This window comes from Pristis pectinata, chromosome 4 (assembly GCF_009764475.1).
Source record: "Pristis pectinata isolate sPriPec2 chromosome 4, sPriPec2.1.pri, whole genome shotgun sequence".
Lineage (NCBI taxonomy): Eukaryota > Metazoa > Chordata > Chondrichthyes > Rhinopristiformes > Pristidae > Pristis > Pristis pectinata.
In genome coordinates, this window is record NC_067408.1 from 54,593,620 (window position 1) to 54,614,553 (window position 20,934).

General features: G+C 43.5%; 1 protein-coding gene across 4 annotated transcripts in view; it reads right to left on the reverse strand.

Annotated features, from left to right (window-relative positions):
• ebf1a (EBF transcription factor 1a) overlaps nucleotides 1-20,934 on the reverse strand; it is a 440,037-nt gene that overhangs the window by 209,939 nt on the left and 209,164 nt on the right. For all 4 annotated transcript variants that reach the window (XM_052014113.1, XM_052014112.1, XM_052014114.1 and 1 more), the window contains one exon: nucleotides 11,253-11,334. In XM_052014113.1, the coding sequence (XP_051870073.1) occupies nucleotides 11,253-11,334 (82 nt within the window). The remainder of the gene's footprint in view (nucleotides 1-11,252; nucleotides 11,335-20,934) is intronic.

The following is a 20,934-nucleotide window of genomic DNA, read 5'->3' on the forward strand; positions in this document are numbered from 1 at the left end:
ATGGTACTGTCCACAACAGCACATTTAAGGAAGGGAGTCATGGTACTGTCCACAACAGCACAGTTAAACAAGGGAATCACTGCATTGTCCAGACTAGCAAGGGCTCAGGCAGAATCACCAACCTCTTGTGGACGGGGAAGTTCGAGTGACCTCAGTAGGCCTGGTTAGATATATAACTATTAAGGTGTGATCTATGTAGAATGATTAAAAAGCGTGATAGGGGGAAAGAGGGAAATTGTGTCCTTTGGTGGGAAACGGGCATAGTTATAAAATTAGGATAACTCAGTTCAGTAGATAAAATAGTAGTGGAGGTCTGGAAATCTCTTCATCTTATCAACTTCCTCGTGTCCACCTCCTCCAACCTCCAAATCACCTCTTCCCCAAAAGCTGTTGAGACTTGGGCGTAGTTATGAATGTCAAAACTGGATTGCATGAGGCAAGTTACAGAACTGAGGTAGGTAAATAGTGATCAAATCTATTTGAATGGATTCAAGGGGGTCAAGTTGTTAACTTCCTGTGCTTGTGTTCTGAGCTCCTGAAACACATTGCAGAGAACTCCTGGGAAGTGGGACACTGTGTGCATCAGCTTGACAGTCTCTTCTCCGCCATCAGAGAGCTGTTGTCCAGGCTTAGACATGAAGAAAAGCCATCTGTCTGAAACACAGGATGATAGGATGATAACCAGTGTGCCAGCTAGGACTGCCTTCTGGAAGGAAGGGATGGAAACTGTATCAGAAAGAATGTACTTAGGTATTCAACTCAGACTTATTTATACATTCAACTTGTTCCTCCCTCTGGTTTCTCCTTCCCTAATGGACTGGACTGAGACACACTGCATCCAACCTCAGGGGTCCAGGATTTCAAACAAATGGAAGTCTTGGACACACACACTCATTCGCACACATAGAATATAGAACAGTACAGCACAGGAACCACGATGTTGTGCCGAACTAACTAAATTACCAATCAGATACCCAACTAAACTAATCCTTTCTGCCTATAGGGTGCATATCCCTCCATTTCCTGCACATTCATGTGCCTATCTAAGAGCCTCTTGAACACCTCTTTCGCTAGAGTTTTATAAAGCTGCAACATAGCTTCCTGGCTCTTGAACTCAATTCCTTCATTAATAAAGGCAAGCATGTCATATGCCTTCTTTACCACCCTATCAACCTGTATAGCCACTTTCAGGGAGCTATGGACTTGGACCCCAAGATCCCTCTGCATATCAACATTGTTAAGGGTCCTGCCATTAACAGTGAACTGTTCCTTTACATTTCATCTCCCAAAGTGCAACACTTCACATTTGGCCAGGTTAAACTCCATCTGCCATTTCTCCGCTCATATCTGCAACTGATCTATATCCCTCTGTATCCTTTGCGCATCTTCTACACTATCCACAACACCACCAATCTTCCTATCATCTGCAAATTTACTAACCCACCCATCTGTTTTCATGCAAGCCATTTATATATATCACTAACAGTGGAGGTCACAGTACAGATCCCTGCAGAACACCACTAGTCACAGACCTCCAGCCAGAAGAAGTCCCATCGACCACTACTCTCTGTCTTCTATGAACAAGCCAATTCTGAATCCAAATGGGCACTTCACTGTGGATCCCACGCATCTTAATCTTCTGGATGAGCCACCCATGAGGGACCTTGTCAAACGCCTTACTAAAATCCATGTAGACAACATCCACAGCTTTACCTTCATCAATTCCTTCGTCATCTCCTTGAAAAACTCAATCAAGTTAGCAAGACATGACTTGCCCCATACATACGCATGCACACGCACACCACACAGTGAGTCCAGGATCTACAGACAGATTTGAGGCAGTGGGAAATGTGTTTGTGTGTGTATGTGTGTGTGTGTGTGTGTGTGTGTGCGTGCGTGCGTGCGTGCGTGCGTGTGTGTGTGTGTGTGTGTGAGGGCAGGCGGGGGTGTTTGGGGGTTGCCAAATCTGTCAGCTTGCCCCATTCCAAATATCCAAATGGTAACCAAGGATAAGTCCTGGCTGGCTGGAGTCTCCCAGCATTATGCAGGGGAACTGCCCACTCAGATCCCAGTGCGAGACCTGAAACGCCATGGATTCTATGCCTGCAGAATAGGAGGCAATTTTTCTGACAATTTCAAGTTTGTTTAATTATTTTATTTATTTCCAAGTGCTTTCATATGTTTTTACTTAACTATTTGTTATTGAATAGAACATAATAATTATTATTTTTTAAATTATTTATCTCAATTTCGATTTTTAAATGTTTCTGAATGTCACTTACATTTCTTGCAGATTCCAGATGCCAGCCCTCATTTGCACTGTGAAACCCTGCCAGGCATGTTTTAATCTCCATTCACACCTTGCTATTGGACATCATCACTCACATCTTGCTATTTGTCTAGTCACTGGTCACGCCTTGCTATTGGCCTAGTTACCACTTGAGCCTTGCTACTGAACTCAACTGTGTGATAAGCCAGCAAGATACTTGAAGTATTGTACTCAGTTCCAGTCACCCAGCGATGGAAAAGACGTCAGCTTTCATTCAGCTGGAGAGGGTGCAGAAAAGATTCATGAGGATGCTGCCAGGACCGGAGGGCTTGGGTTACAAGGAGAGACTGGAGAGGCTGGGACTTTTTTCCCTGGAGCATAGAAGTCTGAGAAGTATATAAAATAGAAGTGTATAAAATCATGAGGGGCATAGATAACATAAATGGTCACAATATTACTTCCAGTGTAGGGGAGTGCAAAGCTGGAGGGTATATGTTTAAGATGAGAAGAGAATGATTTAATGGAGGCCTGAGGGGCAATTTTTTCACACAGAGGGTGGTGGGTAAATGGAACGAGCTGCCAAAGGAAGCTGTAGAGGTGGGTACAATTACAATGTTTAAAAGACACAGGTTCATGGATAGGAAAGGTTTCTGAATGGGAGGGTCATGGGTTTGATGTCAAAGAAGGGGCCTTAGAGAGAGACACCAGGGGCATCTCACAAATCTTTACTATGCCAGTGGTGGAGGGACTGAACACTTTAGGTAGTGAACAGGACTCTAATCTGGGTTCTGCCTTCCTACTGCAATCAAAGGTCAGGAAAAGAAATCATTGATGGATTTTTGATTTGGAAAAAGCAAAGGCATTGGGGTAACAGAAGCAAAGATGGAGCCAAGATAGAAATCACCCATGGTCAAATGGCAGAGCAGGGTCAAGGAGCTGATTGGTTACATCCATTGCTAGGTTACACAGCACAAACAATTAGTTGCCTTTAATGTGTGTTCAGTAAATAACAAAAGATAGGTAGGTTTGGTTGACCTAACACACCTTGGCTTGATCAGATATCAAACTTAGCCCACCTTGGTTCAGCTTGGGTTACTACATTAAAGGGCTGAAGTTCATCACATTGGGCTAAGGATGGAGAGGAAAGCAAGTACCATTCTTAGTGCACGAGACGGTCAGCACTGAGAAATTTTGTTCCTAGTCTGCTATATGGGGAGCTGGATTAATATATGCATCAATGCAGGAGACTTTTCACACCTTGAACATAACACCCAAAGTGAATGTGAATGACTCACACTGGCACCTGCATAAATTATGCTGACAGACTACACCACTTCAGTTAAAGCTTGGGCAATTTATCTGTCAAATAAAATTACTGGGCATCAATGTCCCTTGGCCAAATTATCAACCATTAGGGAAGGATGGTTCCATGAAGGTCTGACAGAGAAGAGAACCTGCCATCCTGAGCCAGTGTGGTTCTCCTGACACTGACCCATGGCAACACGACTCTTCTGAAAGTGTCCAGCAAACCCTCAGCTCAAAGCCAATCAGGGGATAGGTCACAAATTCTGCCACAGTTGCCATCATCTGTGAATCGTACAAAGAAGTGTTTATCTGCGAGTGTACAATTTTTGTTTGATAGCATTCTTGCAAGGGACCTTGGGATATTTTACTCTGTTGAGTGTGCTTTTAAAATGCAAACTGTTGCTTAAAATTTTGTGTGTGTGTGTGTGTGTTTGTGTTTGTGTGGACCTATATGTTTATTTGTATGTATATACATCACGTGAGAATAGACTGCACTCACTTGTGATGCCCTCCCCTCTAATGAATAGCCTGTTCAGATATGTTGCCACACGAGAGTAAATGGAAGTTGGCCAGTGTATGTCACGCTGGCCCCCAGAATGAATCAATGCCTTCAGGGGAGAACATTGCACAGGAAAACAAAATTAAAAGCAGTCTAGAATCATGTATCAATGAAATATAGAAATTAGCTTTGCATAATAACTTACTTCAGCCCAAGGTGTAATGGGGCATTAGGTACTGCAGGAAGGTCTTGGTTTGGTTTGGGATGGGAGTTTAATAGATCACACTCTTGCCAGTAAAAAATCCATACATAAGTTCTCCCATTCAGTAACATCAAATGCTGTTTAAAAATGAGAAAGCAAGAAGCCAGCACACATCCCTTGTTAGAGGAGTACTTGTTACCCAACAGTGGATACTTAAGAGGCACACTAACTGAGACAACAAAACATCTGTTTGTTTGACAGCTTACATGTGTTACAGCACTGAGACCTGACGGCATATATTATTGTTTTTAAGTTCATTAAAGCCGACAGACCACACCAATTTTGAAGCTTTAGCTAAACACTTCAATAAAGTCCAAGTATTTTTTTCCTTTACTTTTTCATTTGTACAAGCCTGTCATTCTCTTTTCTGCCAAACTCTAAGGTCATGCTAATTGACACAGTACAAGTAATTAAGCAGTCACTGTTCACATACTTGAAGACTCAACTACCATGGGCTTGTGCCAGTTTGACAGTAACGCTTCTTAGAGTCAACAGATCAGCAACCTTCCCTGGATACAACCAATCACACAAGTGAAGTGCTGACTGTGGAACCAAGATAACACAAAAAGTCATTACCATATGAAAATTAGCCTGAGTATTGAGTGGGAGTACTTATTAAGTGAGCCATCGTACATATCTTCCTGTGGACTCCCTGGTGGACACTTGCCATGTCTGCTTGTCAGAGTATTCAGTTAGACAAGTATTTCTTCACCGTAAGACCGAGGGTCCACAGTGACAAAAGACCTATTGTGTCTTACAAGTGACTTCCATTTCCTAACTACTTGAGAGCAGTCACAATGCCTGCCAAGTTCCAATCTGAGTGAGGCTAACATAGATGTGTTTTCAAGCCTAGTTTCCTGGAATGCTAATTAAAACCAGCACTACATCTCTCCAGCAATTCAGCATTCCTCCTTCTCTGGCTCATCCTTCTTTTCGAATCCTTCTGCGAACTCACTCCTTCCAATGTCTTTTATCACCCAGAGCCCAATAACCTGCTGTGACACTCCCAACCAGGTTTCTTGTGCATCCCACCCCCTTCACCACCACCCCCTCACTTCCATTATCCCATCATCAGCCTTCAGCTCTCTAGGCCATACTCACTACAGTCATCTCTCAACCTCACCAGCTCACCAGCTTTCCTTCTCCCTTTAAGGTGCTCTGTAAAATTAAGTCTCTTTGACCAAGTATGAAATCACTAAACTTAAAATCTCCTTTACCATATGATTACATACAACATACAAGTTAGGAGCAAGTGTTCTGTTCCACAACTTAATAAGACCATGGCTGATCTGATTTGACCTCCACTCCACTTTCACTTATAACCTTTTGCCCCATTGATTGCCAATAATCTATCTCTGCCTTCAAAGATTCTGCTTCCAATGCCCTTTAAGGAAGAGAGTTCCAAACCCTCTGAGAGAAAAGGTTTATTGCCTCATCTTTGTTTTAAATGGCCGACCTCTTATTTTTAAACAGTGACTCCTTGGGCTAGATTCTCTCCACATCCACCCTATCAAGACTCATCAAGATCCTATATGTTTCAGTCAAGCCCCCCTCTGTTTTATAAACTTGAGTGGATACAAACCTAATCTGTGGAACCTTTCCTTATAAGACAACCCAGATATTAGTCTGGAAGAGACACAAGAAATTGCAGAAGCTGGAATCCAGAGCAACAAACAAGACGCTGAAGGAACTCAGGAACTGTGGGGGGAAATGGACAGTCAGCGTGTCAGGTCGAGACCCTTAATCTGGATTGCAGGGTCTCGACCCAAAACATCAACTGTCCATTTTCCTTCACATATGCTGCCTGACCCATTGAGTTCCTCCAGCATCTTGTTTATTAGTTTAGCAGGCCTTCTTTAAACTGCTTCCAAAGCAATTACAACCTTCCTTAGATAAGGAGACCATTACTGTACACAATACTCCAGATATAGACTCATCAAGTTAAGGAGGTATGGCTTGTCACCAAACACTCTAACAAGCTTCTACAGATGTACTGTTGAAAGGATCCTGACTGGTTGCATCGTGGTCTGGTACGGCAATTCGAATGCACAGGAACGTTAGAAGATGCAGAGAGAAGTGGACTCAGCCCGATACATCACAGACACATCCCTCCCCACCATCTGTAGTATCTACAGGAGACGCTGCCTCAAGAAGGCAACACCTATCATCGAAGATCCCCACCATCTGGGCCATGCCATCTTCTCGCAGCTACCATTGGGCAAGAGGTACAGAAGCCCGAACTCCCACACCAGCAGGCTCAAGAATAGCTACTTCCCTTCAACCATTCGCTTCTTGAACCAACCAGCACAACCCTAATCACTGCAGTTTAGTAACACAATGACTACTTTGATCACTTTGCACTAAATGGATTTTTTTTTATTCTAATTGTGTTCTTTCTTGTAAAATGGACTTTGTTTTATTTTATTCCAATTGTGTTATTTTAATTGTGTTCTTTCTTGTAAAAATTGTGTATAATTTATGATTAATTTATGTTTTTCTTGTGAATGATGCTATGTGCCTGTGATCTTGCTGCAAGTAAGTTTTTCTTTGCACCTGGTATACGTACATGTATTTGTGTATATGACAATAAACTCCACTGTTTGACTTTGACTTTGATCAATAACTGAAGCAAAGGCTTCCCATCTTTGTTTTCAATTCTCCTCACAATAATTGGAGACATTCATTCCACTCTTGTGACGTGCATTGGGATATTTAGCTATGTTGAAGGTGCTACAGAAATGCAAGCTCTGTATTGCTGGAGCACTGATTCACAGCAGACACATCAATAATTCTATCATTCTTCCTTTGTAAGCCTGGTCAGTGACTGTCAGCAGACAATCCCAGCAAGATGGGGTGGGATAGTGGAAGAGGGGATGCAGGAGGCTATGCTAGTCCTGCCCACAACTCACACCCACACATAGAGATATAAGTTCTTCCAGTTTGTACAAGGTTATGCTATGCCCTCTCCCCACTGCTACCATCAGGAAGGAGGTACAGAAGCTCGAAGTCCCACTCCATGAGGTTCAGGAACATCTACTTTCCTACAGGCATCAGGTTCTTGAACCAACCTGCATAACCTTAATCCTATCTCAGCAACAGAACACCATGGACCATCAGACCATTATAGGTTTAAGGTCAGAGGGGAAAGATGTAATAGGAACCTGAGGGGCAAGTTTTCCACACAGAGGGTGGTGAATATATGGAATGAGCTGCCAGAGGAAATGGTTGAGGCAGGTACAATAACAACATTTAAAGACACTTGACAGGTTCATGGATAGGAAAGATTTAGAGGGATATGGGCCAAACACAAGCAGATGAGACTAACTTAGATGGGCATCTTGGTCAGCATGGATGCATTGGGCCGAAGAGCCTGTTCTCATGTTGTATGACTCAATGACTCGATGACACCCCTTGCACTACCATGGACTTGTTTGAGATTGTGCCTTTTTTTGCACGGTCTTTTTCCTTCGTTGTCTTGTATAATCTATATGTAATTTATATTCTGTGTGTTGTCTGTACCTATGTGCCTGTGATGCTGCTGCAAGCAAGTTTTTCATTGTACCTGTACCTCACCGTACTTGTGCACATGGCAATAAACTTGACTTGATCAAATCTTGCCTAAAACCTACTTTCTAAACATATTTGATTCAGGTTCTCCCTGCATACACCAGCCTTGAGCTTATACCACAAGCAACACACATTTTTAAGGCAACTGCTCAAAATTCTTTTGCTTGCCTGAGGCTAGCTGATGGTCAGGCCACTCCCACTGATGGGAGTGACCATAGTAGGGGAGTTGGAGCCTGCTTTGCCATGAGTTGAAGGAGACCAGTATTCGCTGGTCCATTCTGTGGAGGTCTCAGGCAGCCATTGTCTTGCAGATAGGCCCTCATTCAAGCATCTGACTTGGTGTTTGTTCCCAGTCACCACCCCACCACCAGGAGCTATTGGCTGGAGCCCCTGGTCATGTGTCCACACCACTCCCATCCACACACTGAATGACCATGTCACCCCACCAATCATGTCTTTCCAATAGCTTCAACCTCATACATTAAAACCACCCATCCTGCTCCAACCCCAATTCTCCATCCCACAGGTCCCATCTCCCAGTGTCCCATTCCCCTCATGGCCCAACCCTGACGCTCCATCCTTCAATGTCCCATCCCCCAATGCTTCCATCCCATTGTCCCATGAGGCCCATTCCCCAATGCCCATATCCATCCTCGATGACCCACCAGCCAATACCCCAACCTTGATGAGCATCTTACAAAACCCCAACGGGCAATTCCTTATCTCCCAAAGCCCCTTCCCCCATTGCATGATTCTCCATCTCCTGATGGCCCACCCCCAATTGTTCCTCACCCATCCCAATGCCCCTCACCCGTCCCAATCCCCCTCGTCCACCCCAATGCCCCTCACCTACCCTCAGTGCTCCACACCCACCTCAATGCTCCTAACCCACCCCAAATGCCCCTTGCCAATCCCCACTGCTCCTCAGCTATCCCCCAATGCCCCACCACCCAATATTGAATCCCTTCCCATGCCCCATCTCCACATCCTCTGAAGCCAAATGCTCCTTCCCACAGTGCCTGAATCCCCGCAGTTCCATTACCTGATGCCCCAATTCCTGATGCCCCATTCCCATTTCCCAATGCCCTAGCCCCAATCTTCCATCTCCTGATCCTCCATTGCCAATGCCATGCCTCTGTTTCCATTCCCTAATGCCCCTTTCTCTGATGCTCCATCCTCCTATACCTCATTCCCTGATGTCCCACCTCCCAAAGCCTGAACCTCTGATGTTCCATTCCTGATGCCTCATTGACCCATCGCTAATGTCTTACCCCTGACACCCCTTTCCCTGATGCTCCATCTGCCAGTACCCCATTCCTTGATGGCCCATTCACCAACGCCCAATCTGCTGATGCTCCATGCCCCAGTGCTCCACTCCCTGATACCTCATTCTCTGATGCCTCATGCACTGATGCTCCCACAGCCTCCCAGATCCAGATGTCACAGAGATGTCACAGAGATGGGTCCAACAGGGAAAGTCCCTCATGTGACATTCCTTCTATTCAATCAGGAGAGTTACTAGTCTCTGTCATTTATAGCAGGAATCACAAAAACACATTCAGACAAAGCAAACCCTGGTTTAAGATCCAGCTGCTTCTTCCATTGAGATGAGAATTGTGTCTAACCCACTCTGCTTGTGAAATTTGGCAGAGACTTTGCTTTCAATTGATTTCCTTTCTGTTTCCATTTCTGCCCTGACTGGGAATGGCCAGCTCAGCACAGAGTGAGTTTCCTAACCTCTGGACCATCTGTATTCAGAGCATCTGGAGCATTCCTACCTTGACTCCTGATGCAACAATCATCCAATGAGGAACCTTCTGCTATTGATTAAAGCAGGGCTTAGGAAGATTCTGTATTGATCTTATCAGCAATATGGAAACAAAGAGTGGTTACTCAGTAAGTAAAAGGGCATGATGATAGCAGTCCAATACTGAAGTAGTCAAGTTAAATGATTCCAAGTGTCCCTTTGCAAGTGCTAGTTCTCCTTTGCTAGGTCAGACTTGGTTGCTGATGCCCATTGTGAGTTGCTTGGTACCACCTATAAATACTACATCAGGTACACTGTCCTAGGAAGTTTTATGGAATGTTGGTCAAATCTCAACCCATCCAGACAATTCCAACGTGGGATACAAATACGGAGACAAACTGTTTGTGCCATTTTGAAAAGCATGTTAAGAGCTGTCACTGTGACTCTTAACTCATCTGTGCAGTCACTCCAGTGGTGGGGAGGGGAGAGAAATGGTGGGGTCCCATGTGAGTTTTTTTCTCCATGCATTAGACTCTTAACTGAAAGCGCAGACACAGCAAAAGATATGAATGGTCAGCAGAGTATCCAATCTTTCTGTCCTGAACCGTACAATCGTAAGCACAATTCAAAGGGATTGGTATCAGATCTGAGGAAAGATTGAACAGCTTGGACAGAGAGGGTGACCATTCAGGGGTCTTCAAAATAATGAAAAGGCTTAACCAAAGAGAGGCTTGCACTGATGGAGCAGAATCAGGGGTCACAGGTCAGTGAAGAGAGATGACCAATTACATTTAACACCCAGATTATGAGAAAAATTATCAGCTTTGGAAAGAGAGCAGGATGCCAAGCTATCATGAGAAACCAGTGCAAAGGGATCGGTTTTGGATGCGTCCAGCAAAGATGGGCCAAATGGCCTCTTTCTGTGCTGTAGGAATCGTTGCTTCTTTGGCCATTTTTTCTTCCATTGCCACACTTAATCTCCCTAATCCTATCCAATCCAGCTCAATATCATGCACCCGTTATATCAAGCTCAGTGGTGGGGACCCCTTCAGTCCTCCATGTTATTGATCGAGACCAAGCATTAGGCAATTGACCCCATCAGACATGGTGGTGAAGCCTCTGTATTCAATGCTGGTGTGGTGGATGGCAAGGGAAGTCATCAAGAAGTGTACAAACTATTCCTGAGCAGAGGAGTAGCATGTGTACACAGACTAGTGAATGTGAGATGAGCCTTGAACAAAGCTCAGATAATGCAACAACCCCTTCCAATGAGTATAAATTGGCCTACACTTGAACTTGGCAGCGTACACTTGCACAGATCCTTTTCAACAACAAAGGACTCTTGTCAGGCACCAAGTCAAACAGTTAGAGGTTTTCACTGTTCACAAGGAACATTAAAGACTACAGACGTTTTATTTCCTTCTTCTCCCCTGTGAGAAATGACTCAAGTGAGGATAGATTTTTTCTTTAACACTCTCAGCCATCTAATACATCTCTTTCCCTTGCCATTACCACTTAGGGCTAAAACTCCACAAACGAATCATTATTTGTTCACAAATTAGCTTTCAGAGGAGATGGCTGCAGAGATAAAAACCACACTCACCTGGAACCTTCGCATGTCCCTGGGGTTTCCTGCATTCTTCAGGCAGTTCTGATTGCATTTCAGGAAGAATTTCAAGAAGAACCTGAAGGGGGAAAGTGAGAGGAAAAAAAACGGAATTTGATTAAAAGTCTTTTACTAAATTAAAGGAAATGTCCACTCTTTGAGGGAATTTAAACAACTGCATTTTCATCGATTGAGTAAAACTCATGGCACATCAGAATCATTGCCAAGCTGTGGCTCTTCCTACAAGCACAAGTCATCTTTATACCTTCTGTTTTACTTTACCTTAGCTTCTGGCTTTGATCTGTAATTTCTCAAACTGGGGGAGGGATGAGGGTGGTATAAACAAAAAGCAGGTTTGCAAATCACCGGCAACACCCTCCACCAGTATATAGCAACAACCTGGACCTATATACACTTCTAACATTCACCTACATACACCACTAACATCCACCTATCGACACCACTAACATCCACCTATATACACCACTAACGTCCACCTATATATACCAACACCCTCCACCTATATACACCAACACCCTTCACTTATATATACCAACATCCTCCACCTATATACAGCAACAACCTTTGCGTACATGGTACCTTTAACCTTGCCAAGGAATGGGAGCATCTGAGAACAAAAACTGACACCAAACTACATCCAGGCAGATGACCAAAGGTTTGTTAAAAAAGGTAAGTTTTAAGGAGTGCCTTAAGGTGAAAAGGGAGGCTTTGGCAGAGTATGCTATTGTTTAAGGGCTTAACAGCTGGAAGAAAGGCTGCTAATGTTGAAGCAATTCACTTTGGGGACAAGTAAGAAGCAGAACTGGAGAAGTGCAGTTATCTCATTGGGTTCTCTTAGGGTGATAGGGCTGCTAACAGATCCAGGAGGGGTAAACACTATCCATCTGTGGGTATGTTTCTGTTGTATGTTCTCATGGTGTGTGTATTGGTATTGGTATTGGTTTATTATTGTCACTTGTACCGAGGTACAGTGAAAAGCTTGTCTTACAAACCGATCATACAGGTTAATTCATTACACAATGCAGTTACATTGAGTTAATACAGAGTGCATTGAGGTAGGACAGGTGAAAACAATAACAGTACAGAGTAAAGTGTCACAGCTACAGGAAAAGTGCAGTGCAATAAGGTGCAAGGTCATCAACAAGGTAGATCGTGAGGTCATAGTCCATCTCATTGGATAAGGGAGCTGTTCAATAGTCTTATCACAGTGGGGTAGAAGCCGTCCTTAAGTCTGGTGGTATGTGCCCTCAGGCACCTGTATCTTCTACCTGATGGAAGAGGAGAGAAGAGAGAATGTCCTGGGCGGGTGAGGTCTTTGATTATGCTGGCTGCTTCACCAAGACAGCGAGAGGTAAAGACAGAGTCCAAGGAGGGGAGGCTGGTGTCTGTGATGTGCTGGGCTGTGTCCACAACTCTCTGCAGTTTCTTGCAGTCCTGGGCAGAGCAGTTACAGTACCAAGCCATGATACATCCAAATAGGATGCTTTCTATGGTACATCTGTAAAAGTTGGTGAGAGTCAAAGGGGACAAACCAAATTTCTTTAGTCCCCTGAGGAAGTCGAGGCACTGGTGAGCTTTCTTGGCAGTGGCTTCTACATGACTTGACCAGGACAGGCTGTTGGTGATGTTCACTCCCAAGAACTTGAAGCTCTCAACCCTCCCGACCTCAGCACCATTGATGTACACCGCCCCCTTTCCTGAAGTCAATGACCAGCTCTTTTGTTTTGTTGACATTGAGGAAAAGGTTGTTGTCATGACACCATTCCACTAAGCTCTATATCCCCTTCCTGTACTCCGACTCATCGCTGTTTGAGATATGGCCTACAACGGTGGTATCATCTGCAAACTTGTAGATGGAGTTAGAACAGGATCTGGCCAGACAGTCATGAGTGTATAGGGAGTAGAGTAGAGGGCTGAGGACACAGCCTTGTGGGGCACCAGTGTTGAGAATAATCATGCCGGAGATGTTGCTGCCTATCCTCACTGATTGCAGTCTGTTCATTAGAAAGTCAAGGATCCAGTTACAGAGGGACGTGTTGAGTCCTAGGTCTCAGAGTTTGGTGACAAGCTTACTTGGGATTATTGTATTGAAGGCAGAGCTGTAGTCAATAAACAATAGTCTAACGTATATGTCTTTACTGTCCAAATGCTCCAGAGCTGAGTGTTAGGGCCAGGGAGATGGCATCCGCTGTAGACTTGTTTCGGCGATAGGCGAATTGCAATGGGTCCAGGTTGTCTGGTAGGCTAGAGTTGATGGGTGTGTGTGTCCCTGTGAATTGTAAAGTTTCTACTTTGTTAGACCTATAATGTTGATTGTTGTTCTTGTGCGTTTGTTTGTAGGCATGGTTTGTGCATGTGTAGAAGAAACTGTAAGTCAGTGGTTGCCCTGCTGCCCTGCCTGGTGTGGTCATGATATAACATGAGTGGGCCTCAGCTAGGCAGCACCATTGAAGGGCCTGATCGTGATTGGGCGCACCTTCTGAATTAGATCCAGTGTGGCCAATTGGCAGGATTAGGTTTGATGACACGTCCCTCTGGTTGAAGAGCTGTCCGGGGCTCTCAGTGTAGCCTCATGTGGGAACATCAGGCGCCAACTCCTGAGGGTGTTCACTACAGTTTACGTTGGAAAAGATCCCACGAGCACACACACACTGAGTTACAAGCACTGTATTTGCCTCTCCCTTGCCACCTTATTTAACAACAGCATTTTCTTTAAAGATTTCATCGAAATCGAAAAAGAAAGATTACATCGAAACACACAGTGAAATGCATCTTTTGCGTGGAGTGTTCTGGGGCAGCCCACAAGTGTTGCCACACTTCTGGCGCCAACATAGCATGTCCCCGACTTCCTAACCCGTATGTCTTTGGAATGTGAGAGGAAACCGGAGCACCCGGAGGAAACCCACGCAGACATGGGGAGAACTTACAAACTCCTTACCGACAGCAGCTGGAATTGAACCCAGGTCGCTGGCACTGTAATAGCGTTATGTTAACCACTACACTACTGTGCTTTCTGGAAGCACAGAGGGGTATATGAAGAGAGGAACACAAGAAATTGGGAGCAGAAGTAGGTCACTCGACCCCTCAGACCTGTCCCACCATTCAATATGATCATGACTAATTTTCCCAGGCCTCAACTCCTCCTCTTTTCCAGATACCCATTGCCCTCAATTCCCCGCTCTTTCAAGAATATATCTACCTCTACGTTAATGATCTAGCCTCCACATGTCTCTGGGGTAAAGAACTCCAGAGATTCATCACACTCTCCAGGAGGAGATGACACTCAGAGCAATATTCACCAGTTTTCAGAATTTGCATGGTCTGACACTTCCTGCTTCATTTCCAACCTCACTTTAATCCCCTTCTCCCTGGCATCTTTATAATTAAAACAGGAGAGAGGAAGACCTCCAATAAAGGTTTTTGGATTTCTTTACAGCGTTGAGGATTTTTTCCCCTATTGCTCAGTCTCGGGGAGGTGGTGTGTTGTTGGCATTTTTAACTATCTCAGCTGCATAAGTTTCCCCCACTGTTGAGCTTTAACACTCAACAGTGCCAGGCTGTGAGTGCAGATGCTGCTGTCTGATGGAGAAGCAAATGTCTGCCTTGGGGGCAGGATTGTCCACAGGCCAAAAAGTCAAGCGATGTGCTGAATGAGACAAGAATCTTTCCAGAAAGAAATGAAAAACGGGCTCCTTCCATGTCGCTGACTTTTTTTTCTCTCTGTCCCTCTCTGTCCTTCTCTCTCACTCTCTCTCTCACCGCCTGCCACTCAGGCATTTCAACAGCTCGTCAGTTAGTACCCCAAGCTATGAAGTGCACCGACACCGGATCCCTGCTCCTGACCTACGGCTGCCGCCAGGAATGTTGGCAAGGCCGGTGGGCTTGGTCCGCTGTGGCCTCCAGCTATGAGTGGTCTGTCGACGTGAAGAGACGCACCATCTGTCGGGAGGGGAAGATGGCCCCTGTCAACCAGCGCACTGCACCTCAAACAGGCCCTTATGTGGCAATGTCTCTTGGAAACGGCAGGTCCAGAGGAAAGCTGGGGCAGGCCCTGGAGACCGCCTCGAAAGCCCATTGAGCCACTCTGAAGCGCACAAGTCTTTGCAGCTGCCCACTTTGGCTCCAACACCCTAAACAAATACTTTTAAACTGATGTACCAGCTGAAATAGTTAAAAATACCAGCACGCACACACCCCAAACTGAGCAATGGTGTGCGAGACCAAGAGCTGGGATCTCTTTTCTGGGATAAATTTGCCTGGAATTTATAAACAAGAGAAGGGCATAAGGAGACTTGCTGATGCATCGAAATTTCCCAAATATAGGAAAAAAATCCGTTCGAAGGGAATGTCAGCTGTGGTGTCCCTTTTCCACTGTCTACGTGTTAGTTTCAGATCAATTTCACATCATCAGGGCCAACCAGGTCAGTTTGTTTTCTCTCTCATTCTCACTCTCCCTCCCCTCCCTCCTCCCTATACTGAGGCTATTTTCAAAGCCAAGTCACAGGGGTATAGAAGCAACAGAAATGAAACAGCTTTCAAAGCAACAGAACAGACTGAGACTCAGGGCAGAGTGCTGTGGATTTGTTTGGTTACAAAAGGCATGGTGGGAGTTTAAATTAAGTCATGGTTGCTGCTTTTAGTTGAGCTTTGAGACCACATCTGACAGCATTACAGCCAAAGTTAAGCATGATACTAAGGAAGGACTTTGCCTTCGATTAACAAGGCTATCTCAAGCTGTTGCCTCAAATCCCATATCTCCCCTCATGTTTCATTTCATTATCAATGGGGATTTGCAAAAAATCAAGCTTGGTATTTTGTGATTCCCCCATTGCACATGTAATCACACTCAGTACTGTAACTGAAACTTGAATCAGCATTTGTCCATGTTCTTCCTGACTGCTTCAATGTCCCTGGGTTTGTGTCTGCAATTATCCTGAGATCTGATGAGTATGTGTACCGGAAGTAAACAGGAACACGTATAATCCTTTTCACTTGGCTTCTGGAAATGAGTGAATCATTTTATAGGCCTGGTCAAATTGAATTGAGCCTGACACAAGTGAATTCATATAAGTTGCAGTATTATTACCCCATTTCTCAAAACCATTTGACCTGTGTAATGATCTGTGTGGTGTTATAAAGGGTGCTGCCTTCATAACATAATGTTTCACAAGCCCTTTTATTGATGGACTACAAGGTTAAGGCACCACAGTGCACACTAGCTGCAGAGTCCAGAAGGACACTGGCTTCGATCTTCAGTCTGTGATGACCTATCACTTATACCCAAAACACCATTTAGGGTATTATAATTGGCCTCAATGTTCTCAGCCTTGTAAGTTCAGATCATTCCATAGTCCCCAAGCTGGATATCGCTAGATCCTACCATGGGGCTCTCTACTACTGATAACCTGCCAACATGCACTTGTTCATTTCCAAGTACTGCTGCTCATATCCTAACCAGGACCCTTCACTCACCACCCTGAGTTCTGACCCAAAATGGTGCCTGATCCACTGATGCCTCACTCTTAAAATCATCATCAATTTTTCAAATCTCTTCTTGGCTGGTAGAACTGCTGCCCTCATGGGCACCAGAGACCCAAGGTTAAATTCTGACCTCCTGTGTGTGCGGAATTTGCACACTTTCTCTGTGACGGTGTGGGTTTTCCTCCAGGTGCCCCAGTTCCCTCCCACATTCCCGAGGATGTATGGGTTTGGTGAGTTAATTGGCCACTGTAATTTGCCCTTTGTGTGTGGGTGAGTGGTAGAATCTGGGAGAGTTTGATGGACATGTGGGCAGAATACATGCAATTAGCGTATGGTTAATGTAAATGAATGGTTGATGGTTGTCATGGATCTGTTTAGGTGTGCATCCCTCTATGGGAATTATGAATGGGAATCTTGCTATTTGTGGGAGCTTACTGTGAGCAAATTGGCTTCCCCCATTACAACAATGCCTACAATTCATAATCTCTAAAGTACTTTGCACATTCTGAAAGGGAAATGAAAGTTGTCATAAAAATGTGTCTTTTTCTTTCTTTCTTTTTCAATCTTTTTATTAGTTTTCAAATTAATACAGATTAATAGATAACATCAACGTTGTACATGTAATACAAAGAGATCGGAAGAACAATCATGGCATGGATAATCATAAAAAACAATAAAGTATATAAAAAAATCTGTAGATCCAACTATCTCTTAGTGAATGAATATAATATAAAAGAAAGGAAAGAAAAAGATTTATTATAAAATATAAAAGAAAGAAAAAAAATCCCCAAAACAATAAGAAAATTTATAAACAATTATATCAAACCAAACTAAGCTAAAGAAAAGAAAATTAAAAAAACAAACAGAAAAAAAACTGGACTAAAATTTCTTAATAGAAACAGAGCAATATTATGTCATCAACTCCATTCCTCTAAGTTTGAAAGGTTATTACAAGGGGATCTATATCATGTGAAAATATTAATAAATGGACTCCAAACTTGCTCAAATTTAAGCGAAGGATCAACAGTACCACTCCTAATTTTTTCCAAGTTTAAACATGATATAGTTTGAGAGAAACCATTGAAAAGTAATAGGGGGTATTGGATCCTTCCATTTAAGCAAAATGGATTGTTTGGCCATTAATGTAACAAAGGCAATCATACAGTCAGCGGAGGTAGATAGATGGCCAGGACTCTATCCTTGGTAATCCAAAAATTGCAAGTGATAGGATGAGGTTGTAAATCAATCTTCAATTACATTTGAAATAATGTTTAAAAATATCTTTCCAATATTTTTCCGAAAGAGGACAGGACCAAAACGTATGTGTCAAAGAAGCCACATTCGATTTACATCCGTCACATACAGGATTTATATGTTGATAAAACAAGCTAGCTTATCTTTTGACATATGGGTCCTGTGAACTACCTTAAACTGTATCAAAGAATGTCTGGCACACAATTGAAGATGTGTTAACTAAATGAAGAATTTTCTTCCAAGTCTCTGTAGGTATAGACTGTCTGGAGTTCACTTTCCCATTCATGTGTCTTTTTTTATAACTATTCTTGGGTTAGAATTTGGCTTTGCAAGTTGACTAGAAAGACTTACCCATAGGCATGATTTTTTAACCAAAATACATGTGTCTCTAAGCTGTCGCAGTTCTGTAAGGGCTCTGTTTTAATGGGTATTTATTGCTATTTACATTTCAGCATGCAAGAGAGTCAGCCCTTGTTAGTAACACACAGAGGGTAAAAGGATTATCCAACATAGCAACAAACCATCCAGTGACCAAGTCAACGCTGGTCTCTTGATTAACAAAGGTGTGGGAGTGAGGCAATTGTACCCTAGTGTAAATCAGCAACCACGAGCAGTGTGGGGATGATAAGGAAATAAGAGTTTCCCCTTCTAATGATGACGCATGAAGAAAGAAGGTTCCAACGTTAGTCAGAACTTTAATGACTATTTCAGCATAAACGATGACAACATTAATTATTAAATAACTGCAAGAAATGACATATTCCAAATATATTATTTTCGGCCACTAGAGTGTGATTCTCAAAGTCCTACACAACACAACTCTAATTATCAAGTTACTGATATTCTTCCTCCTGACATTTCATGCGATGCTTTGGCTCTTTCCTCTGATCAAGCAATTTCTCTCTTCTGCCTACAAAGCACAAATATACAGAGCTAAAGGTCGGCTTGGAGTTAGGCCAGTGACAGGCCTTGTTAGAATGCTCACAACATAGTGACTTTGAAACAGAATAAAGAACCTCGTAATTAATCTGATTCATCTTCATTTACTCCTAAGCAAGTGCTTATGTTCAGTCAGATTGTCACTTTATAATTATTTCCATATCTCATAGTGTCACAGAAATCTCACAGAAATAGGCCCTTCAGCCCGACTTGTCCATGCTGACCGAGGTGCCTGTCTTTGCTAATCCCATTATCCTGCATTTGGCCCATATTCTTCTATTTCTTTCCTATCCAAGAACCTGTCCAAATGCTTTAAAACACTATCATTGTACCCGCCTCCACCGGCTCCTCCAGCAGCCTGTTCCATACACCCACCACCCTCTGTGTGAAAACCTTGACCCTCAGATCTCCTTTTTCCTCTCTCACCTTAAACTAATGTCCTCTCCTTTTAGATTCCCCTACTCTTGGGAAAAGACTGTGACTATCTCCCTTATCTAAGCCCCCTCATAATTTAATAAACCATAATAATGTCACCAATCATTGAGGGCTTTTAAAGTAGTTAATTTTTTTTTGCAAGATTAGGGAACTGAGGGCTATGAGGAAACTGGCACAGAAGAGGAGTTGAAGGCCTGGGGCAGATCAGCATGATTATATTGAATAGTGGGGTAGATTTGAGGGGCTACCTATACTTGCTTCTAATTTTTTATGTTCTTATGTTGACCTTCCCAGAGATTTGAGCACTTAATCTAGGTTGACACTCCATGCAGTACTGAGGGAGTGCTGCATTATCCGAGATGCCATCTGTCCATTGGGACTTCAAACCAAGATGAGAAGTTTGCCTCTCAAGTGGGCTTCAATGAAGCCAGAACACTATTTAGAGAAGAGCTGGTTCTCCTGACTATTTAACCAATATTTACCTATTAACCACCATCTCAAAAACAGATTATCAGGTGATTACCACATTGCTTTTTGTGTGGACTTGCTGTGTGCAAATTGGTTTCCACATTACAATGGTAACTGCACTTCAAAAATACTATCATTATCTGCACAATGTTTTTGAACATCCAGAGTTAGTGAAGGTGCCACATAAATTCTTTGTTAATTTACTACCTGCTTTATTTCCTTTTCAATTTCCTTTCATTGGCTATGCATTTGAATTGTGTGTCCTTACCACTGAGGGGAATAAACATTACGTTGCTCCCACAATAATCAACATAATTCCGTATATTCCTTGGAGACACAAGAGACTGCAGATGCTGGAATCTGGGACAACAATCTGCTGGAGGAACTCAGCAGGTCAAGCAGCGTCTGTGGACCAGTCAGAATCAGTCCTGTGCCCTGAGGCAGGGTTTCAACCCAAAACGTCAACAAGTCCTTTCCTCCCCCAGATGTTGCTCGACCCATTGAGTTCCTCCAACAGATTGTTTTTGCTCCCTATATTCCTAATCTGCTATTGTCATTCTGATATATACTCTAATCTGCTATTTTTATTACATATTCTTTTCATAGTAACATTTGAATATCCACTAATATTGTTCATTCAGCCTGGCAAATACACAGTTGGGACCACTTAAATGGTGAGACATAGAGTCATACAGCGTAAAAACAGGCCTCTTGGTCCATCTAGTTATGCTAACCATCAAACACTAATACAACATACAAAACGTTAGAGGAACTCAGTGGGTCAGGAAGCATCTATGTCCTGATCAGTCCTGACGAAGGGTCTCGACCCAAAACATTGACTGTCTATTTCCCTCCGTAGATGCTGCCTGTCCCGCTGAGTTCCTCCAGCTTTGTGTGTGGTGCTCCAGATTTCCAGCATCTGCAGTCTCGTGTCTCTCATCAAACACCAAAACCATTTGATTGGGCTTACATTCCCAACAACTCCCCCCAGATTCTACCACTCACCTACACACTGGGGGCAAGTTACAGTGGCCAATTAACCTACCAACCTGCAAACCTTTGGGATGTAGGAAGAAACCAG